The 17375-nt window shown below is 37.5% G+C and overlaps 1 protein-coding gene across 4 annotated transcripts in view; it reads left to right on the top strand.

Annotated features, from left to right (window-relative positions):
* The window catches only part of LOC150106232 (voltage-dependent calcium channel subunit alpha-2/delta-3-like), a 2133114-nt gene that overhangs the window by 961862 nt on the left and 1153877 nt on the right, over positions 1–17375 (top strand). For all 4 annotated transcript variants that reach the window (XM_090393048.1, XM_090393049.1, XM_090393047.1 and 1 more), the window contains 2 exons: positions 849–923; positions 14772–14852. In XM_090393048.1, the coding sequence (XP_090249174.1) occupies positions 849–923; positions 14772–14852 (156 nt within the window). The remainder of the gene's footprint in view (positions 1–848; positions 924–14771; positions 14853–17375) is intronic.

Here is a 17375-nt window from a genome sequence, read left to right as displayed (position 1 = left end):
TTAAATATCAGATTATCATGTGGCACCCTGTTAAATGCTTTCGCTAAGTCTAAGAAAATGGCAGTATATGCCTTTCCCTCATCTAATGCTCTTGTAACTTTATCATAAAAGGCTAGTATAGCTCTCTCTCATTCCATTTGAGTAACTAATTTTATCATCACTACAAATTCTGTTCCTATCTTCGTAATACTCCTTGCATTGTATAAACAAAAATACATGTTCACTCAGATTCACAACACCCTCCAGCTAACTTACCAGCTCTTCTACCCCATACTTATTCTATGCATCCACATACTCAAGGCCTCTCCTCCTATACATCCCGTGTATCATGCCATTCATAATGACTAGAGTTCTCCTCAGCTCCCTTCTATCATACTTGACTATTACTCACACTCTTCCACCTCACTGTTTCCAACAACCCTTTCATATCCCATGTTCATTCCAATTCCATGTTCATGAAATCTTTATTCCAATTCATTTGTAATTGGAATGAAGTGAAGTTCATTCACTTCATTCCAATTCATTATAAATCATTTTTTAAAAGCAACGTAGTAATTCTTAAGTGGTTCTTCTCCACAGCCTCAGTCATGCTTCTTATCATTCCCCCTCTTTCAGCTACACCTTCAAATTTGTTTGAATCCCACAATTGTGTTACCACACAATAATATTCTGTCTCTCTCTTTCTCTTCTCTTTTCCATTATGCTACTTTCTAACCTTCTGCTATATTCAACTTTTCTTGATTATAGATCTGTCTTGTTATTGTAATTTAAAGTGTATTATTTTATGTTACTGCAAATAACCATAAATATTCTGCATCTTCTGCTTGATATAAATTTCTGTTTCTCAGTTAGGAGTGAATGGTTACTCCTTTGCAATATCCAATAATGGACATGTTCTCTATCATCCTGATCTCCGTCCTGTGGTGAGTAATGTTTATTCTATTATACAGATTTTATATTACTATTTTTTTTTTTTTCGTTATTAGCAAAACTTTTACTTCTGGGGAAAAAAAAAACTAAAAAAAACTAGATAATCCTCATGAAACTATGAAATTAATATCTTTCCCTTGCCATAACATTTCAGCATAGGTTTTGAAATTTCCAAACAAAATTACAGAATGAGAAAAAGCATGGGAGTAAAACTCTTTTAAGAAGCCATAGACAAATGTGTTAAGAAGGTAAGTCTGTTGATGCAATACAATATTGAGGGAACTGAGAAGTAGGATCATGCTGGAAATCAAATCATTGCAAAGTTTAGGTTATGTTTAAAGAATGGTGCCCAAGTTATAAATGTAAAGAAGGACTTTGATGGTTGATTTTATATATTAAATACAACTTTCTCTTGAATGGATTTGGGTTTGGTGTAAGGATGGAACATTGAATAGTGAAAGCATGAATGTGAAGAATCAGGGAAGTTACACTAGCTTCCATAAAAAATAAGAAACAAAGAGAAAATTCACAATAACTTGGGGACATTTGAAAGTCACAAAATTCTTGAAGATGGCTGCAAGACATAATTTAACTGATGAATTCAGATGGCAAGCCTAGAGGCTAGCCAAAGTGACAATGTAACCATCTGGCTACCTCTAGGTGGAGGTAGCCAGATGGCTGCATGTAAGTCATTATGGTTTACACATGTGGAACAAATTCCAACAGTCACAAACATAATTCCAAAGATACAGTGAAGGAAGGCCATGGGCTACACTACAGTGGGTGATCAATATCTCTGATTCTCTGCTTGCTGAAACAGGAGTGCAACCATGAATCAACTGTGATCTGACCTCATGTCAGCTAAAGGAACATAAGACATCTGCTTCCAGTGTGCACAGAGGTGACCAGTAATCTGCATGCTACAGGAGAGAACATGCCCTTATTTCCATGCCACAGGAGAGAAAATCTTAAATGGGTCAGGGTCCAAGTCAACTGGACCCAAAATCAATTGGGGAAGACATTGTTTACAGATGAATTCCCAGTTTGCCCTACAAAGCAATGCTAGACATTCTCTGATCTGGAGAGAACCAAGGACACACTATCATTCCTCGAATATCCATGAATGGGACACATAGTGAAAGTAGTGTGATGGTTTGTGGAGGTGTCTCATTGAGTGGACACTGATCTCCATGTGCTTCCTAGCAGAACCATGAATGTTGCTAAGTTGAATAGTGCAAAATTCTTATATGGTATTCTTCCATGGTGATCTCAGTAAGCTAGTGATACACAGTATGTAAATATAATGAATGCCAGTCAGTGCATCCAAATGCAAAGTCATTCATATTCTTGAAGCCTGGAATTGCCATCTGCAATAAGTAGTTTATTTAAGTAATTGTTATTGTATGGACATCTCCATGGAGTCCGAAGATTCATTGCAGGAGATACAAACTATCAACAGTGTTGTATCTCTCCTTGAAACCATTAACAGACAAGGCAACTCATTCCATTTATTCACCACTCTCTAAGTGAAAAATCTAATCCTCATGCCCTTGCTAACCACACTCTTACCCAACTTCCAAAGAAAACCTCTTGTTTTTCCCCCGCTAGTCAAGTGCTGAAATAAACCACATACAGCATCCTCTATATTCACTAGATTTAGTTCCTTCCATCCCTCACTCCATTTTAAATTATGAAAGGCCACATTAAACAAAATTTGGAGACCCTTTTGGATATACAAAACTAATTTTCAGTCAAGATGGATTGAGCTGGTTGAAATAACTATGAAGCACTATTTTATATCTGTTAATTGTGTGTTCTTCATCATGTGCCTATTTTGTAGGATTAGAAACTGAAGTTTTTGGGAGGAAAAAACCTTGACATCACGAGACTTGCTGACCCCTCTTGTCGAAATTCTTTATAAGGGTTTCGTGTATCCCATAAATGATTTAATTCCAGATATTTCCAATAGAAGGGCAAATGATGGCACTGCAACATGGCTACACAAACACACATTTTGATAATTGATTCTAATAATGGCAGAAATGATGGGCAAATAGTATTGCTACAAAAAAGCCTTACATTGAAGGAAAGTGAGCTTGAAATACTGTGTCTCATTTATTATACATTTCCATCAATCTGGATAATTTCTGACCAAACCTTGAATAGATAACATGACATAATACAATAACAAATTATTATTATTATTCGTGACACCTCCAAGGAGTCTGAAGACTCATCGCGGGAGGACACCTACTATACAACTATCTCCACCACTACACCGAACCTCTACTACCAATCATCTCCATCAACGCCCACCACAACTAGTATTTTTTTGTCTGTAAATTGCGTGGTTCTGAAGGGCCGATTTGTCTGTATGCGGAATGAAAAACCCAAGTTTCCGGGAGAAAAAACCCTGCTAACTCCGTATGAGATTAGCTAACTCATCTTCTATTGAAAAAGTTTACATAAAGATTCCTCCCATCACGACGAGAATCGAACTTAGGCCTATTCCAATCAAAGGGCGCAATGTACCATCCTTCCAATTGCGCTACAGAGGCATATGTTAATAAAATATTCTAAATCTTTACAGTTTTATTAAATTAGCTTATTCATCACCTTCATGATAATTATATATTTAATTAATTTATTTTGGAATGATGTTCTACATTATAATTATAGTATGTTCTTTTATTCTGATTTTCACATTTTATTGCCTTCATGTAACTTTTATATTTGCCATATGTTCTCAGCTTAACTACATTCTTTCCATCATTCTACTATTCTCTTTTCCTTCTCCTCTCTTTCTTTTATTCATTCTTCTTTTGTAGGACCCATAATCAGTATATTAATGTCACATTTTTTATTAATTTTTATGAGATTTATTTAAGTATATTTTGAGGAAGAAAGTGTCTAAGGAAGGTTAGATTGTGGAAGTACAGGGAAGGTAGAATAAGACTGAGAGAGTAACTGCAACAGGGTAAATGAAAGACAAGTTAGTGAGGGGTGATTTTATTCAGTATAGTTTCTACACCATACACTACATCTCTCACTCATTTTGACCACTCCATCTACTCAAAGAAGCCAGGAAATTAGAGTGGTCAGAGTGGAGAAGGATGTATCATATGGTGTAGAAACTAGAATGACAAGATATAAAGTAGATTGGTCTCAAACAGAGTGTGATTAGTCATATTTGAAGAGTTATGGAAGTATAGTAATGAAAGAAATAAGGTTGTCAAGGTCATGCACTGGTGGAGAAGCACAAGACTAATGAATGAAGCATGATTTACAGGTCTACACTTGGGCTATTATATTTTTATGCTAATGTGAGAAGTATCAGAAATAAATGATCACCGATAAATGATACATGCAAAGGGCATGTAGATTTTTAATCGAAAAATCTAAAGGATTTTTCGGTTACTGCAAAATTAATTATAGAACAGATCTGCACCTATCTGCAGCAAAAATATAAAACTAAAAAAAAAAAAAAACGGCAATTACAATTTAAAAAAAAAGTGCCTCATATCCTCTAAAGAAAGACTTTTTGCACCTATGGGTATACATTTGTCACAGGACTACAGGGAGATGTTCAGTTGTTTGCAGATAATGTGAAGCTTAGGAGGATTATTCAAGTGGATTTGAATAAGTTGGATGGTTAGGCAATGGGGATGTCAGTTTAATGCAACTAAATGTAAGATTTTAAAATTTGGGATCCACAGATGGGATGCTTCATACTCACATGGTGGAGTTAAACTGAAAGAATTGGAGGAAGCAAGGGATCTTGGGGTAATTGTGGACAGAGATCTGAAGTTTTGAGGACATATTGGAAAAGTCGTGATGACATCTTTGAGAACCACAGCAATGTTGAGGAGAACATTGACCATAAAAGTGTGCTAGTCCCATTGTATGATATAAAACTTTGATAAGACCACATCTGGATTTTTATATTCAGATCTTTTGCCACTGGGATTTCAAGGGGATGAAGTTATCTTGGAAAGAGTGCAGAGAAGGATAACCAAAATGATATCAGGACTGTACAGTGTTGATTATGAGGATAAACTGAGGGCATACAGACTGCAGTTTGGCAGATAGAAGACAGAGGGGTGGGGGATATGATTAAGATAATTAACCTTGAAGGGTTATTACTGTACTGACACTGAGGAGATTTTTCATGTGGTAGAACGAAGGGAAGGAGCAAGGACAAGGGTCATCCCTGGAGGCTGCAAAAGAAGGTGGTGAGTAAAAGGGTAAGAAATAAGTTTTTTTGCATGGAGAGTGGTAGGAGCATGGAATGCATTGCCTTGAGAAGGTGATGAACATACACACTGTGGATGAGTTTAAAGAGTGGTATGATAGGCTTTGTGTTGATTAGTGTTGACCTCCCATCATGAGTTCTGTGACTTCATGGAGGTCAGGAAAAAAAAAATAATTATTATTATATAGACATTCTTGGTGTCAGAAGATTAGAAGTTGCTGTTCATCATAAGTTTTTTTGGACTTGATTTATGATATAAGTCTATAAGAAGGAAATAAATAATATAGTTATTTAATAGGTTTGTTGATATTTTGCTAATTTGCATATTTTCCTTTTGACAGAAAAAAGAAGAATATTATTATTATTATTATTATTCCTGACACCTCCAAGGAGTCCGAAGACTCATTGCGGGAGGACACCTACAACTGTCTCAACTGTCTCAGCCACTACACCAAACCTCCACCATGAACCGTCCCCATCAACGTCATCTACCGCCCACCTCCACCACCACCACAACTGGTATTCTATGTCTGTAAATTGCATATGTTCTGAAGGGCCGATTTGTCTGTATGCGGGGTGAAAAACCCGAGTTTCTGGGAGAAAAAACCCTGTTACCTCCGTATGAGATCAGCTAACTCACCTTCGATTGAAAATTGTCCAGATAAAGATTCCTCCTGTCGCAACAAGAATTGAACTTAGGCCTATTCCAATCGAATGGTGCAATGTATCGTCGTGCTTCCAATTGCGCTACGGAGGTGCTTAATATACAAACAACTGAATGGGACAACTGTAGGTTCAATCCTTTCCCTCACTTTTGCCAATTTCTGCATAGAACACTTAGAGAACTGAGCACTCAACATAACCACACTCGAATATGTGGTTTGGCTGCCCTATGTTTTTGAGGTCTTTACTATTTGGCTATATGGTCCAGACACAAAATGAATGTCACAATAGAAAAAGACCCAAATAACTTTCCTGGTTTCTCTTTTTCCTGGTTACATTAATGACATGCCTTTCAAATAGTTCATTATCTTTTTCCATTTATAGAAAGCCAATACACACACACACACACACACACACACACACACTGAGAGATGTTTACACACTCGCCATCATTGTGCTAAACAATATAGTATCCTCAGAATACTAACACCACAGAGTCAGGACTATTTGTTACAATGCTTCCCTTGCAATTGAATTCACCTACATTTGTCACACTTTTACTTAATGCTATAATCTCCCCACTAACAGATAAAGTACTAAATACCTCCCTTTCTCTAATACACAAGACCATAATTATAAACTCTACACCACATCCAAATCATATATCAAACAACAGCTATCCTCTTCCATTCACCTAAGGATAAATTCTGACCCCTATCACATCCAGGAATATATGAAGTGCTTTATACTTGTGACCAGGTTTACTATGGAGACAAGAAGATCTGTTGCCAATAACCTCAGAGAATCTAAAGAATATATGAGACTGCTAACTCACCTTTCATCTAAAGAGACCAGATAAAGGTTCCTCGTGTCACTGATAGGAATCAAACCCAGGTCTTTCTGACCAAAGGACTTTGTCTATATTAAGTGTTCTCCAGAGGCTCTACAAAATCCATAATTAACAAATTGCAGGCCTTTAAGATGTGGTGCTATAGGAGAGCACTGAAAATTTCTTGGAATGAGAAAAAAAAAAAACTAATGAAGAAGTATTGAATTTAATAGGAACCAAAAGAGAGCACTCATGGAAGACCATATAAAGTGCAAGATGGCAGGTCACATATTGAAAGGGTCAGTAGGGAAAATGTCTCTAGAAATAGTGGAGGGAAAATCAGAGTGAAGAAGATCCCCTGGTAGACCAAGAAATTCTTGGGTTGATGATATAAAGAAAAGGATGTAACAAGAGCTATTACGAGATCGAAAGAATGGTAGAGGATCAGACATGCTGGTGTACCATGATTGTTAACCTCCAATGCGACTCAGTTAAAGAGAAATCTTACAAAGAAAAATCCAATACAGTTCTTTCCACAGGTAGCCAGTAGAAGGATGAATGATTATAGAAGGATGATGTCAGTTGCTGAATATGGTTGAATGGTGATCTCTATGGATGATATAGTGAAGATATTTAATGATCAGGTCATCAGAGTAATTTATCCTCATAAGTGCTTGAGTGCAGAGAGCAAACAGACAAGGAATTAAGCAAACTTCATGACAATAGCATCATATAATGTAAAAACATATTAATGTGTTTTTACAGAAATATACCAGTGAGTTAATGGTGGCATTGATATTCTTGGATAATATATCAATGCTTGCAATGAGGCAAGTCCCAGTGGATGGAAGGATGGCAAAATCATTTCACTTCATAAAGGAGATGATAAGAATGAAGCTTGAAATTATTGACTAATCTGTCTATCCGAAGTTTGTGGTTTAGGTCTTGGAGAAGTTGGCGAGAGTTTGGATTGAGAATTGGGATGATAGCAGCAGTGGCAGCAGCATCTGTCATGATTGACAGTTAGAAAGATCATATTTTAGCAATCTAGTTATATGTCACGACATAATGATAAGTGCATTAGGCAAGGGAGCTGCATATAAAGTAATATATTTAGATTTTACAAAGGCTTGGATAGATTACCACATGACAAGTGTAATTAAACTGGAATGGATGGGGTAATGATAATAGATGAATGCACTGGATAGTGTTATCAGCAAGTTATGCTGATAACTTTTCTGGGATGCTGCTCCTTCTAGGAACAGTATCCCAGAAAAGTATGGTTTCACTAGCAGTGTGCCCTAGAAGTCCTGTTTCGTGGGCTATTACTCTTTAACTTATATGGTTAATGATAATTCGATAGTATTGAATGGAGATATGCAGATGATGCAAATTTGGGATGAACTAGAGCAGATTTTTACAGAAGGATTTCAACAGATTACATGAGAGGGTAAGTGAGAGGGTAAATTTTGAAAACAAATTTCAAATGGTCAGTGATGGTGGACATTCATTACTTAAAATTTAAGGATTGCAGTTTTAAAATTGTGAACACATCACAATGGATTATGCAATGATGGGAAGGACACTGATATATAGTAGATTGTTGGTTACCTTGTATAAGGCATTCACCAAGCCTGCACGTAGATTAGTGCTCATAGGTTTGGTCTCTTTGTGGATTTCAGGGGATAAGGATATTTATTATTATTATTATTATTAAAATCTGACCTCCGTGGAGTCTGAGACCTATCGTGGGAGGTACACACTATTGCACACAATGCTTATCCAACTGTGCCTTAAACTGATTCAATGTATCTACATTCACAACACACTCAGGCAATACATTCCACACACTCACCAACCACACTCCTCACTCCTTGTTCACACCCTCCTTATGCAGTTTCCAGCGATGGCCTCTTGTTCTTCCCCCCACTCCCCTCTCCCATTCTATGAAAAATTTCTTCCATGTCAACCTGATAACCCCTGATTAGCTTATATGTCTCAATCATATGCCCCCTTCTCCTGCTATTCATGAAGTTTTGCAATTTACGTTATCTCAACCTGTCCTTATACTCCACATTCCAAAGACCACTGACCATCTTTGTAAATTTTCTCTGGACTTTTTCTAACATATCCTCATCACTATGAAAACCAATCAACCAAATCTGTGCACAATAATCCATATCAGGCCTGATTCAAGTTCTCCTATAAAGTCGTAACATCTGCTCGACTCTGTATTACTCTCTCCAGTTTTGCATCATCTGCAAACAGCTGCATCTCACTAGATAAACCCATCCTAATATCATTAATATACAAATTCAACAACAAAAATCCCAAAACTGATCCCTGTGGCACACCACTAGTGACCTTCCACCTTTGGAATACTGCATCCTCATATACAACTTTCTGATACCTATCTGACAGCCAGTCACTGATACAACTAAGAAGTCTATTATCCAGTCCCATCCATTTCAAGTTATTTAACACCTTGTCATGTGGTGGCCTATCAAAAGCTGATAGCAAAAGTCTAGCAAAGGATATACATTATTATTATTATTATTAAACAAGACCTCATGGAGTCAAAGACTCATCTAGGAGGTCCTTTTATCTCACACACACATCTCATCATACCGGGTCTTAAACACATTAAAACTCCTTGCAGACACCACACTCTCAGGAAAGGCATTCCAATCATTCACAACTCTGCACGAAAAAAACCTGCCTCTCACTCCCCTACTCACACCCTCTTTATACAGTTTCCAGGGATGACCTCTGGTTCTCTCCTGATCTCCCACTATTCTCTGTAGAACTTCTCCACCATTGATCCTATAACAACCCCTTACCAACTTGTAGGTCTCTATCATATCTCCCCTCTTCCTTCTCTCCACTAGACTCTGCAAATTACATCTTTTCAACCTTTCCTCATACTCGACATTCCAGAGGTCAGAAACTACCTTAGTCAGTCGCCTTTGGACCCTTTCCAACATCTCTTCATCCTTCTGAAAACCAGGTGACCAAATCTGGGCACAATAGTCCATGTGTGGCCTAATCAAAGCCTTAGACAATGGAACAAGAATCTCCCTACTTCTACACGTCAGTGTCCTCCTCATCATTCCCAGAAGTCTTTGTGTCGTCTTCACAATTTTGGCGATGTGTCCCCTAAATTTTAGATCCTTATCCAATATCACTCCCAGATCTCTTATTTCCTCTACTTCCAACAATATATTCTCACCAAGCATAAATTCTGCATCCCATCTTTGTTTTCCAAATTTTAAAACCTTACATTTTGCAACATTGAACTCACATCCCCATTTGCTTGCCCAATCACTCAATTTATTCAAGTCTTCTTGCAAGGCCACAACATCTTCACTACTCTTTATGGTTCGTCCTAACTTTGCATCATCTGCAAACAACTGAATATCTCCATCCAAATATTTGCCAATTTCATTAATATACAAGTTAAATAGTAATGGCTCTAAAACAGATCCCTGAGGCACTCCACTAGTGACTTTCCTTTTCCTGGATATTGCACCCCCATACACAACTTGTTGATACCTATCAGATAGCCAGTCTCCAATCCAATGCACTAATCTAATATCCAACCCTATCTGCTCTAGTTTGACTGTCAACTTATCATGAGATACTCTATCAAAATCTTTTGCGAAATCCAAGTATATTACTGTGTATCCTTTTCCTCTGTCCAAGGAAGCAGTCACTTTATTGTAATAAGTAAGTAGATTACTAAAACGCGACCTCCCTTTAGCAAATCCATGCTGTCCATCAAAGATTATACCATTGTTGTCAACCCAACTCTGGATCCTAGTTCTCACAAGCTTCTCCAACAACTTAACCACAATACCTGACACACAGATAGGCCTATAGTTTGATGCTTGAGTTCGATCACCTCCTTTATCAAGTGGCACAATCTTGCCCTCCTCCCACTCTTTAGGGACTTAACCAAGTGCAAGACTCGTATTAAAAAAATATGTCAAGGCAGGTGTCAACTCTCTGGCACATTCCTTCAGAATACGTGGTGATATATTATCAAGTCCCACAGCCTTATTTACATCTAGTTTACTCAACTCCCCAAACACCTCTTGCTCACTTACAGTCAGTCTCTCCTCCCCATCATCAACTGCTCTTAATCTCTCCATGAAGTCACAATCACAAGATTGAAAGATCTTTATGAACTGCTCATTAAGTATCTCCACCACACATTCTGCAACAGCTGTCTTCATACCATTTCCTCCAATCAATGTCATCCTTCCATAATCATTCTTTCTTTTGCTGGCTACATATCGAAAGAACTCCCTAGGATTCTTTTTAGCTTCATTAGCTAACTGCTGTTCATACCTCTCTTTAGCTACTCTCACCAACCAAGTCACCCTCCTTGCCTGGTCTTTGTAGACCTCATGAAATTGGTTACCTCCACTTCTCTTATGCTGCCTCCACAATGCCCTTTTTCTCTGTATTGCATGCTTAATCTCTTTATTCATCCATCTCACACCTACCTTATTTAACCTTCTCACCCGTGGTATACATTTAGACATTGCATCCACTAAATATTTTTTGAAAATCCCCCAAGCTGCATTGATCTCTTTTCCAGCTAACTCCTCATTCCATGCTACACCCACAAGCTGTCTCCTGAGCTCTTCATAATCACCCCCCTTGTAGTTCCACATATACCCTTTTTTCACAGGGGTCCTTGCATTGCTGGCAACCACCCAAGTAATCACCTCATGGTCACTTTCACCAATTGGTGGATGATTTGATACCTCATTGATAATTACATCCTCCGATGAGATGACCAAATCCAAGACCCTTAATCCTCTTGTGCCCTCTGTTACATACTGTCTGAGGTAGTTATCCCTCAAAAACTCAATAAACTCATTTTCTTTACTTCCAGTTGCTATCTCCTCATTCCAGTCTATATTGCCATAATTAAAATCACCCATAATGATCACCCTTTTCTTATTTGCTTGGCTTATTTGACTATACATTTCACTATCACCATCATCCACATTACCAGGTCTATAACAACATCTCACCAAGTAATTGATTCTATTCACCTCTATCTCACACCATACTGCCTCAAAACCACTGGCCCCATTTCCCTCTTGCATCTCTACCTTGTATGGACATAACTCTTTCTCTATCATCAATAGCACTCCCCCTCCCTTTTTACCCCTTCTATCCTCACGAAACACATCATACCTTTCCATCTCTATTCCTGTCAGGATGTCATCCTCATCTAACCATGTCTCACTTATTCCGACAATCTCTGGGTGCACAGACACAATTAGTGCAACCATTTCATCCACCTTGTTCCTTATACTTCTAGCATTGGTATACAAACACAACAACTCATTTCTGGATCTACAGCTAGTTCCACTGATACCACTCACTCGATGTGATCTCTCCATGCTGGACTGGGGCCATTTCCCTTTCTGCTTCTTCATTTTAGAACCCTTTGTAATTCCATGTGTTTCCTTTTGATCCCTGATCATCCCATTACTTTCCTGCCTACACATGCTCTCACCTCCTCTTGGAGCATCCACCTTTCTCACGCATCCTGTCCACCCTGAGCCTCCCCGTTTCCCTGCTCCTCTTGCACACCCATTCTCTCATTTTCTATACTCATACCACTCACTTCCCCATTCATTTCCACTCCTTCAATCTCTCCTGTCTTACTCTCCTGCTCTTCCACATCACTCCCCTCTCGATCTGATTCATTCTCTCTATTCACTTCTCCACTTTCCAGCAGCAGTCTCTCCAAGCGACTCACACCATAACCACTCAAATGCAGTCCATCGCTCCCATACAGCTCACTTCGTCCCTCAAACTCATTCCACACATTAACAAACCGTACTCCCATCTCCTCACACATTTCAGCCAGAATATCATTCATAATCCTTGCTCTCCACCTCATTTCACCACAATCATACCTAGGCAACACACTGACCACCCTTCCTGTCACACTATTCTCCTTTATCTTTCCAAGCAGTCTCCTGACATTCATTTTGACATGCTCTTTGTTCTCTCTCAAATCATTTGTACCAATTAATACAATTAACTCTTTTGCTCGTTCCCGCCTCATATTCAATGCCTCAATCACTCTACTCATTTTACCACCTGGAAAACATACCTTGTGCATTTTATCCTCTAGCACACCTTTAATAATGGAGTCGCCATACAACGCCACTCGCTCATCTTTTGTTAACTCTTTCATGCCATCATGATTTATTTTAATAGTTTTGACCTGAATTCTCTTAATTTCATTTCGCATCCATTTCATTTCTTGCTTCATCCAATCCAATTCACCTTCTGAACCTCGCGACACATTCACTCTATCATTAAATCTTTCTAACTTTCTAACTCTCGACCCCCTCTTCTCACTTTCCCTCTCATTCATCCTTCTTTGTTTCCGTACTTTCGGTCCAACATATGTCCAACTTTCACTATCATTCTTCTCACTTTCACTCTCACATATCTTTCTTTGTTTCCTTACTTTCGGACTAACATGCGTCCAACTTTCGCTATCATTCTTCTCACTTTTACTGTCATTCATCTTTCTTTGGTTCAGTACTTTCGTTCCAACATGCGTCGAACTTTCGCCATCAGTCATTCTTTTTTCGCTATCATTCATTCTTTCGATTTTTTTTACTTGCGATTTCTGCATCACGCCATTTCTACTTTCATTCGTTCTCTCAATTTCGTTTCTTTCCTGCTCACTTTCGTCCCTTTTAACATCCATTACGGTTGTCAAATCGCTCTTTTTCTTTTTTCCTGATTTTTTAACATTTTTTCGCCTGTCTTCCTCACCATCCTTCTCTTTCAAACGTGCACTCGCGACACAATCGGTACTAGCACTTTCTGTCATCAACTTCATATTCGCATTCATCAATTCCTCGTTCAGGTCACATTTCGCACACACCCTTCTTCCATCCGCACTAAACATCCACAAATCATTTATGTAATCGAAGGAATACATATAACAGACCTCACACTTAACGAACCGATTGAAATCCAAATTAAAATCATGGAATGACAATGCCGCCGCCATTTTTTTTTTTTTTTCTCTGCAGGTTACTAGGTCTAATATTAACGTTTTCGTATTTAGTTTAACCAAGAAAAAAAAAAACCACACTAATAATATCGGTAGCGTACAACGTTTACAGCTGCTCTTACTTGAACAATTATGCATATATACTTAATTATTCCTAGTAAAACTTATCTGAATCAGGAGCTTTTCAAAACACGTCCATAGCGCTTGACCCACTAGCGCCCTCTCTCAATTGGAAATGATTCCCAAGATGAGTAACCAAAATGATTTACCTGATCTTGCTTCAAGATTGTTGGTAAGTGGAATGTATGCCTGAAAGTGTAGTATATGAAATATATTGCCAGAGAATATGGTGAGTCTGGAAACAGTGAATAAGTTTAATCCCATGGCCATGACCTGCTTATATATCAAAAAATCATGGATGTTCAAGGTACTACCACTGGAGTTGAAAAAACAAACAATAAAACATTGAGATACTTTTAAAATAATACATATATAAAGATTAAGATAGTTGATATATTATTTTATCTACCATGGCTGGTTTTGGTGGGGGGGGGGGGGGTGTTAAGTAATGGTTTAATGAGCTAAGGCATGTTCACGACGAACTTTCACCTTTTACTAAAATGTAATAAGATGTGGCTGTGCAAAATACTGAGACTTTCTACAATGAGTCTTTGAGTCTATGATGATGATAATCAATCAAAACACTGAAACATAAGTCAAATACACATAATTTTCACATTATACATCACTCTGACTACTAAATGTTAGATACTATTACAGACAGACAGACACAGCATGCATGCAATAAATACCTATAACATGATAATGTCAAATTCATTACAGATTGAAAACAACTCCTTTTTTGAGTTGTAAATGCACTAATAAGAAATATTTTCTCCCACTTTATTACCCATGATACAGTGACTGATTAATCAGCTTACCAATTAATTTCATATTTATATGTTGTCTGAATTTGAAATTGTTTAATATTTACTATAGTAACTATGTGGGTATTTAAGTTACATGTTTTTTAGTTCCAAGATTTTTTGAAGCCTGGATACAGTAGTGTAGATATTACGGAAGTAGAGCTTGTGGATAAAGATCGCCCACTATGGGTAAGTTGTCTTAGTCATAATAGCATAATTATTTCTAAAGGAAAGAAAAGTATGTCACATGTTTAATAAATTTAATAAAAACTTATTTGATATATTTATTTTACACACAATATTTGAGATGTTCATTAATAAGAAATGAGAGCCCTGTCAGAAAGGGGAAAATGACGTGATGGAGGTATAATTGTGAAAGGCATGAAATTGAGAGTACTGTAGAGAATAGAGATGAAGATAAACGATAGTGAAAGAAATGTGAAAAAGAGTATAAAAGGGATAGTTGAAGATAAAGGTAAGGCAGTATGCATGTCTTGTAAAAAATAGGTCAACTAACTGTAAGATAGCAAGCATGAAAGACAGTGAGGACCAAAGTGAGACTGACCAGGTAGAGAGACAGAGACATTTATTAAAACACTAACTCATAGAGCTTATAACCCTTGACCCAATGAGACCTCTCTTGCAGTAGAACTCAATCGTATGCACCACACTCTTTTATCTAATGTTTATAGTTCCCAAAGTATCAAAAAAATAATCAATGCTTTCCCCAATCCATGACATTCTCTTCAGAAAGATTTTAGTAATGCTATTATCATCCCCTTTTCTGATGTCTGAGGCACATCAGAAAAAAATAGCCAGAATCTTAAAGAAATACCATCTTTGCACCACTTTCAAACTCCACTTAAAACTAGCTACCCCTATCCACTTCACTAAAGATAAACTTCCTCCACTTTCTCAGTTCCACGCGTATACAGAGTTCCTTGTTCCTGCAAGTTGGCCTACTATAGACTAACAGGAAGATCAGCTACCATCGACATGAAATATGTAAAAAATACATCTGCAGTCATGACTATGTCAATCTGGACTTGAAATTGTTTAATATTTACTATAGTAACTATGTAGGTATTTAAGTTACATATTTTGTAGTTCCAAGATTTTTTGAAGCCTGGATACAGTAGTGTAGATATTACAGAAGTAGAGCTTGTGGATAAAGATCGCCCACTATGGGTAAGTTGTCTTCGTCATAATAGCATAATTATTTCTAAAAAATATTATTTCAAAGTACAGCTCACAAGAATCAACTGGAAAAAAGACCATCATGCTCCAGCATAGTAAATTGAGAAGAGAAAGATTGTTTTTATAATCTGCTTCTGCTTGTAAAAATCAGCCTAATTTGAATAAAACTTCCCAAAGTATGGGAAAAATTAATACTCTCAGTTTATATCCTAAACAACTGACAGGTATCCATAGAGTAAATGAAAGATACCAAGAAATTATATACTTGGTTTAATCCTTTAGCGAAGTGTAAGCAAATAAGTTTGAGCCTGAACTCTATATAAAGACTCGTATAAAGAAGCTAATGACTTCACATCACTTGTCTTAGTATCCCATAATGCTATGCATTGTATCACCTCTGGGTCTGGCTCCCACTGATGAGACCTCAGTAAAGGTCGAAACCGATCTGGGTAGTAACCCTTCCCATAATGCATAGCATTATACATGTCCACAAGGAGATGTGTTTTGTATTATGGGATAGATACTAAGATGTGAAGTCATTAGCTTCTTTATATGAGTTGCCCCAGTCCTGAAAATAGTTCAGGTGCAAACTTGTTTGCTTACACTTGGATAAACGATTAAACCAAATATTTAATTTCTTGGAATCTCTAATTTATAGTATAACCTAAAAAAGGTAGCACGAACTTATGTTTCACTTAGGTTTGCGCTACCTTTGCATGTGTGTGTATTACAGGTCTCATATTGTACTCCCTGATGACTTCTCTGTAACTGAGATGAAATACTGGAAGAATTAAATACTATTTTTAATTCTTTCTTAGTGCTGTTTCGCTCCATTAAACTTTTAACATGAATTTTAACATGGTGGAGAAGTTCTACAGAGAATAGTGGGAGATCAGGGGAGAACCAGAGGTCATCCCTGGAAACTGTATAAAGAGGATGTGAGTAGGGGAGTGAGAGGCAGGTTTTTTTCGTGCAGAGTTGTGAATGATTGGAATGCCTTGCCTGAGAGTGTGGTGTCTGCAAGGAGTTTGAATGTGTTTAAGACGTGGTATGATGAGATGTGTGTGAGATAAAAGGACCTCCTAGATGAGTCTTTGACTCCATGAGGTCTTGTTTAATAATAATAATAATAATAATAATAATTTCTCCCAGCATTTAATAAGTCTTAACACACAAAATAGTTGATAAAGGCAGCAGGCAGGAATGCTTTGATTTGGTAACAAGAATAATAGATTGGTGGTGGGGATATGGAGAGGTAATATCTGAGAGATAGGGTCGGTGAATCTTATTATAGATCCAGAAATGAGCTAGTGCGTGCATGTGTGCTTAGAAATACTAGACGTATTCAAAATAAGGGAAATGAAACTGTAGCATGGATAGAGGTCATTCACTCAAAAACTCTCACAATAAGTGGATCTGGTAAAATGATAACATTCTGACAGGAATAGAGAAGGGGGGGGATATGATGTTTTTCATGATAATAGACAGACAAGGTAGAAAGGGAGGAGAAATGAT

Source organism: Typopeltis vanoorti, chromosome 5, assembly GCF_054136105.1.
Source record: "Typopeltis vanoorti isolate ZY-2024b chromosome 5, IOZ_Tvanoo_1.0, whole genome shotgun sequence".
Classification (NCBI taxonomy): Eukaryota; Metazoa; Arthropoda; class Arachnida; order Uropygi; family Thelyphonidae; genus Typopeltis; species Typopeltis vanoorti.
Note: the sequence above shows the minus strand (reverse complement) of the source record. Positions and strands in the feature narration are given on the sequence as shown.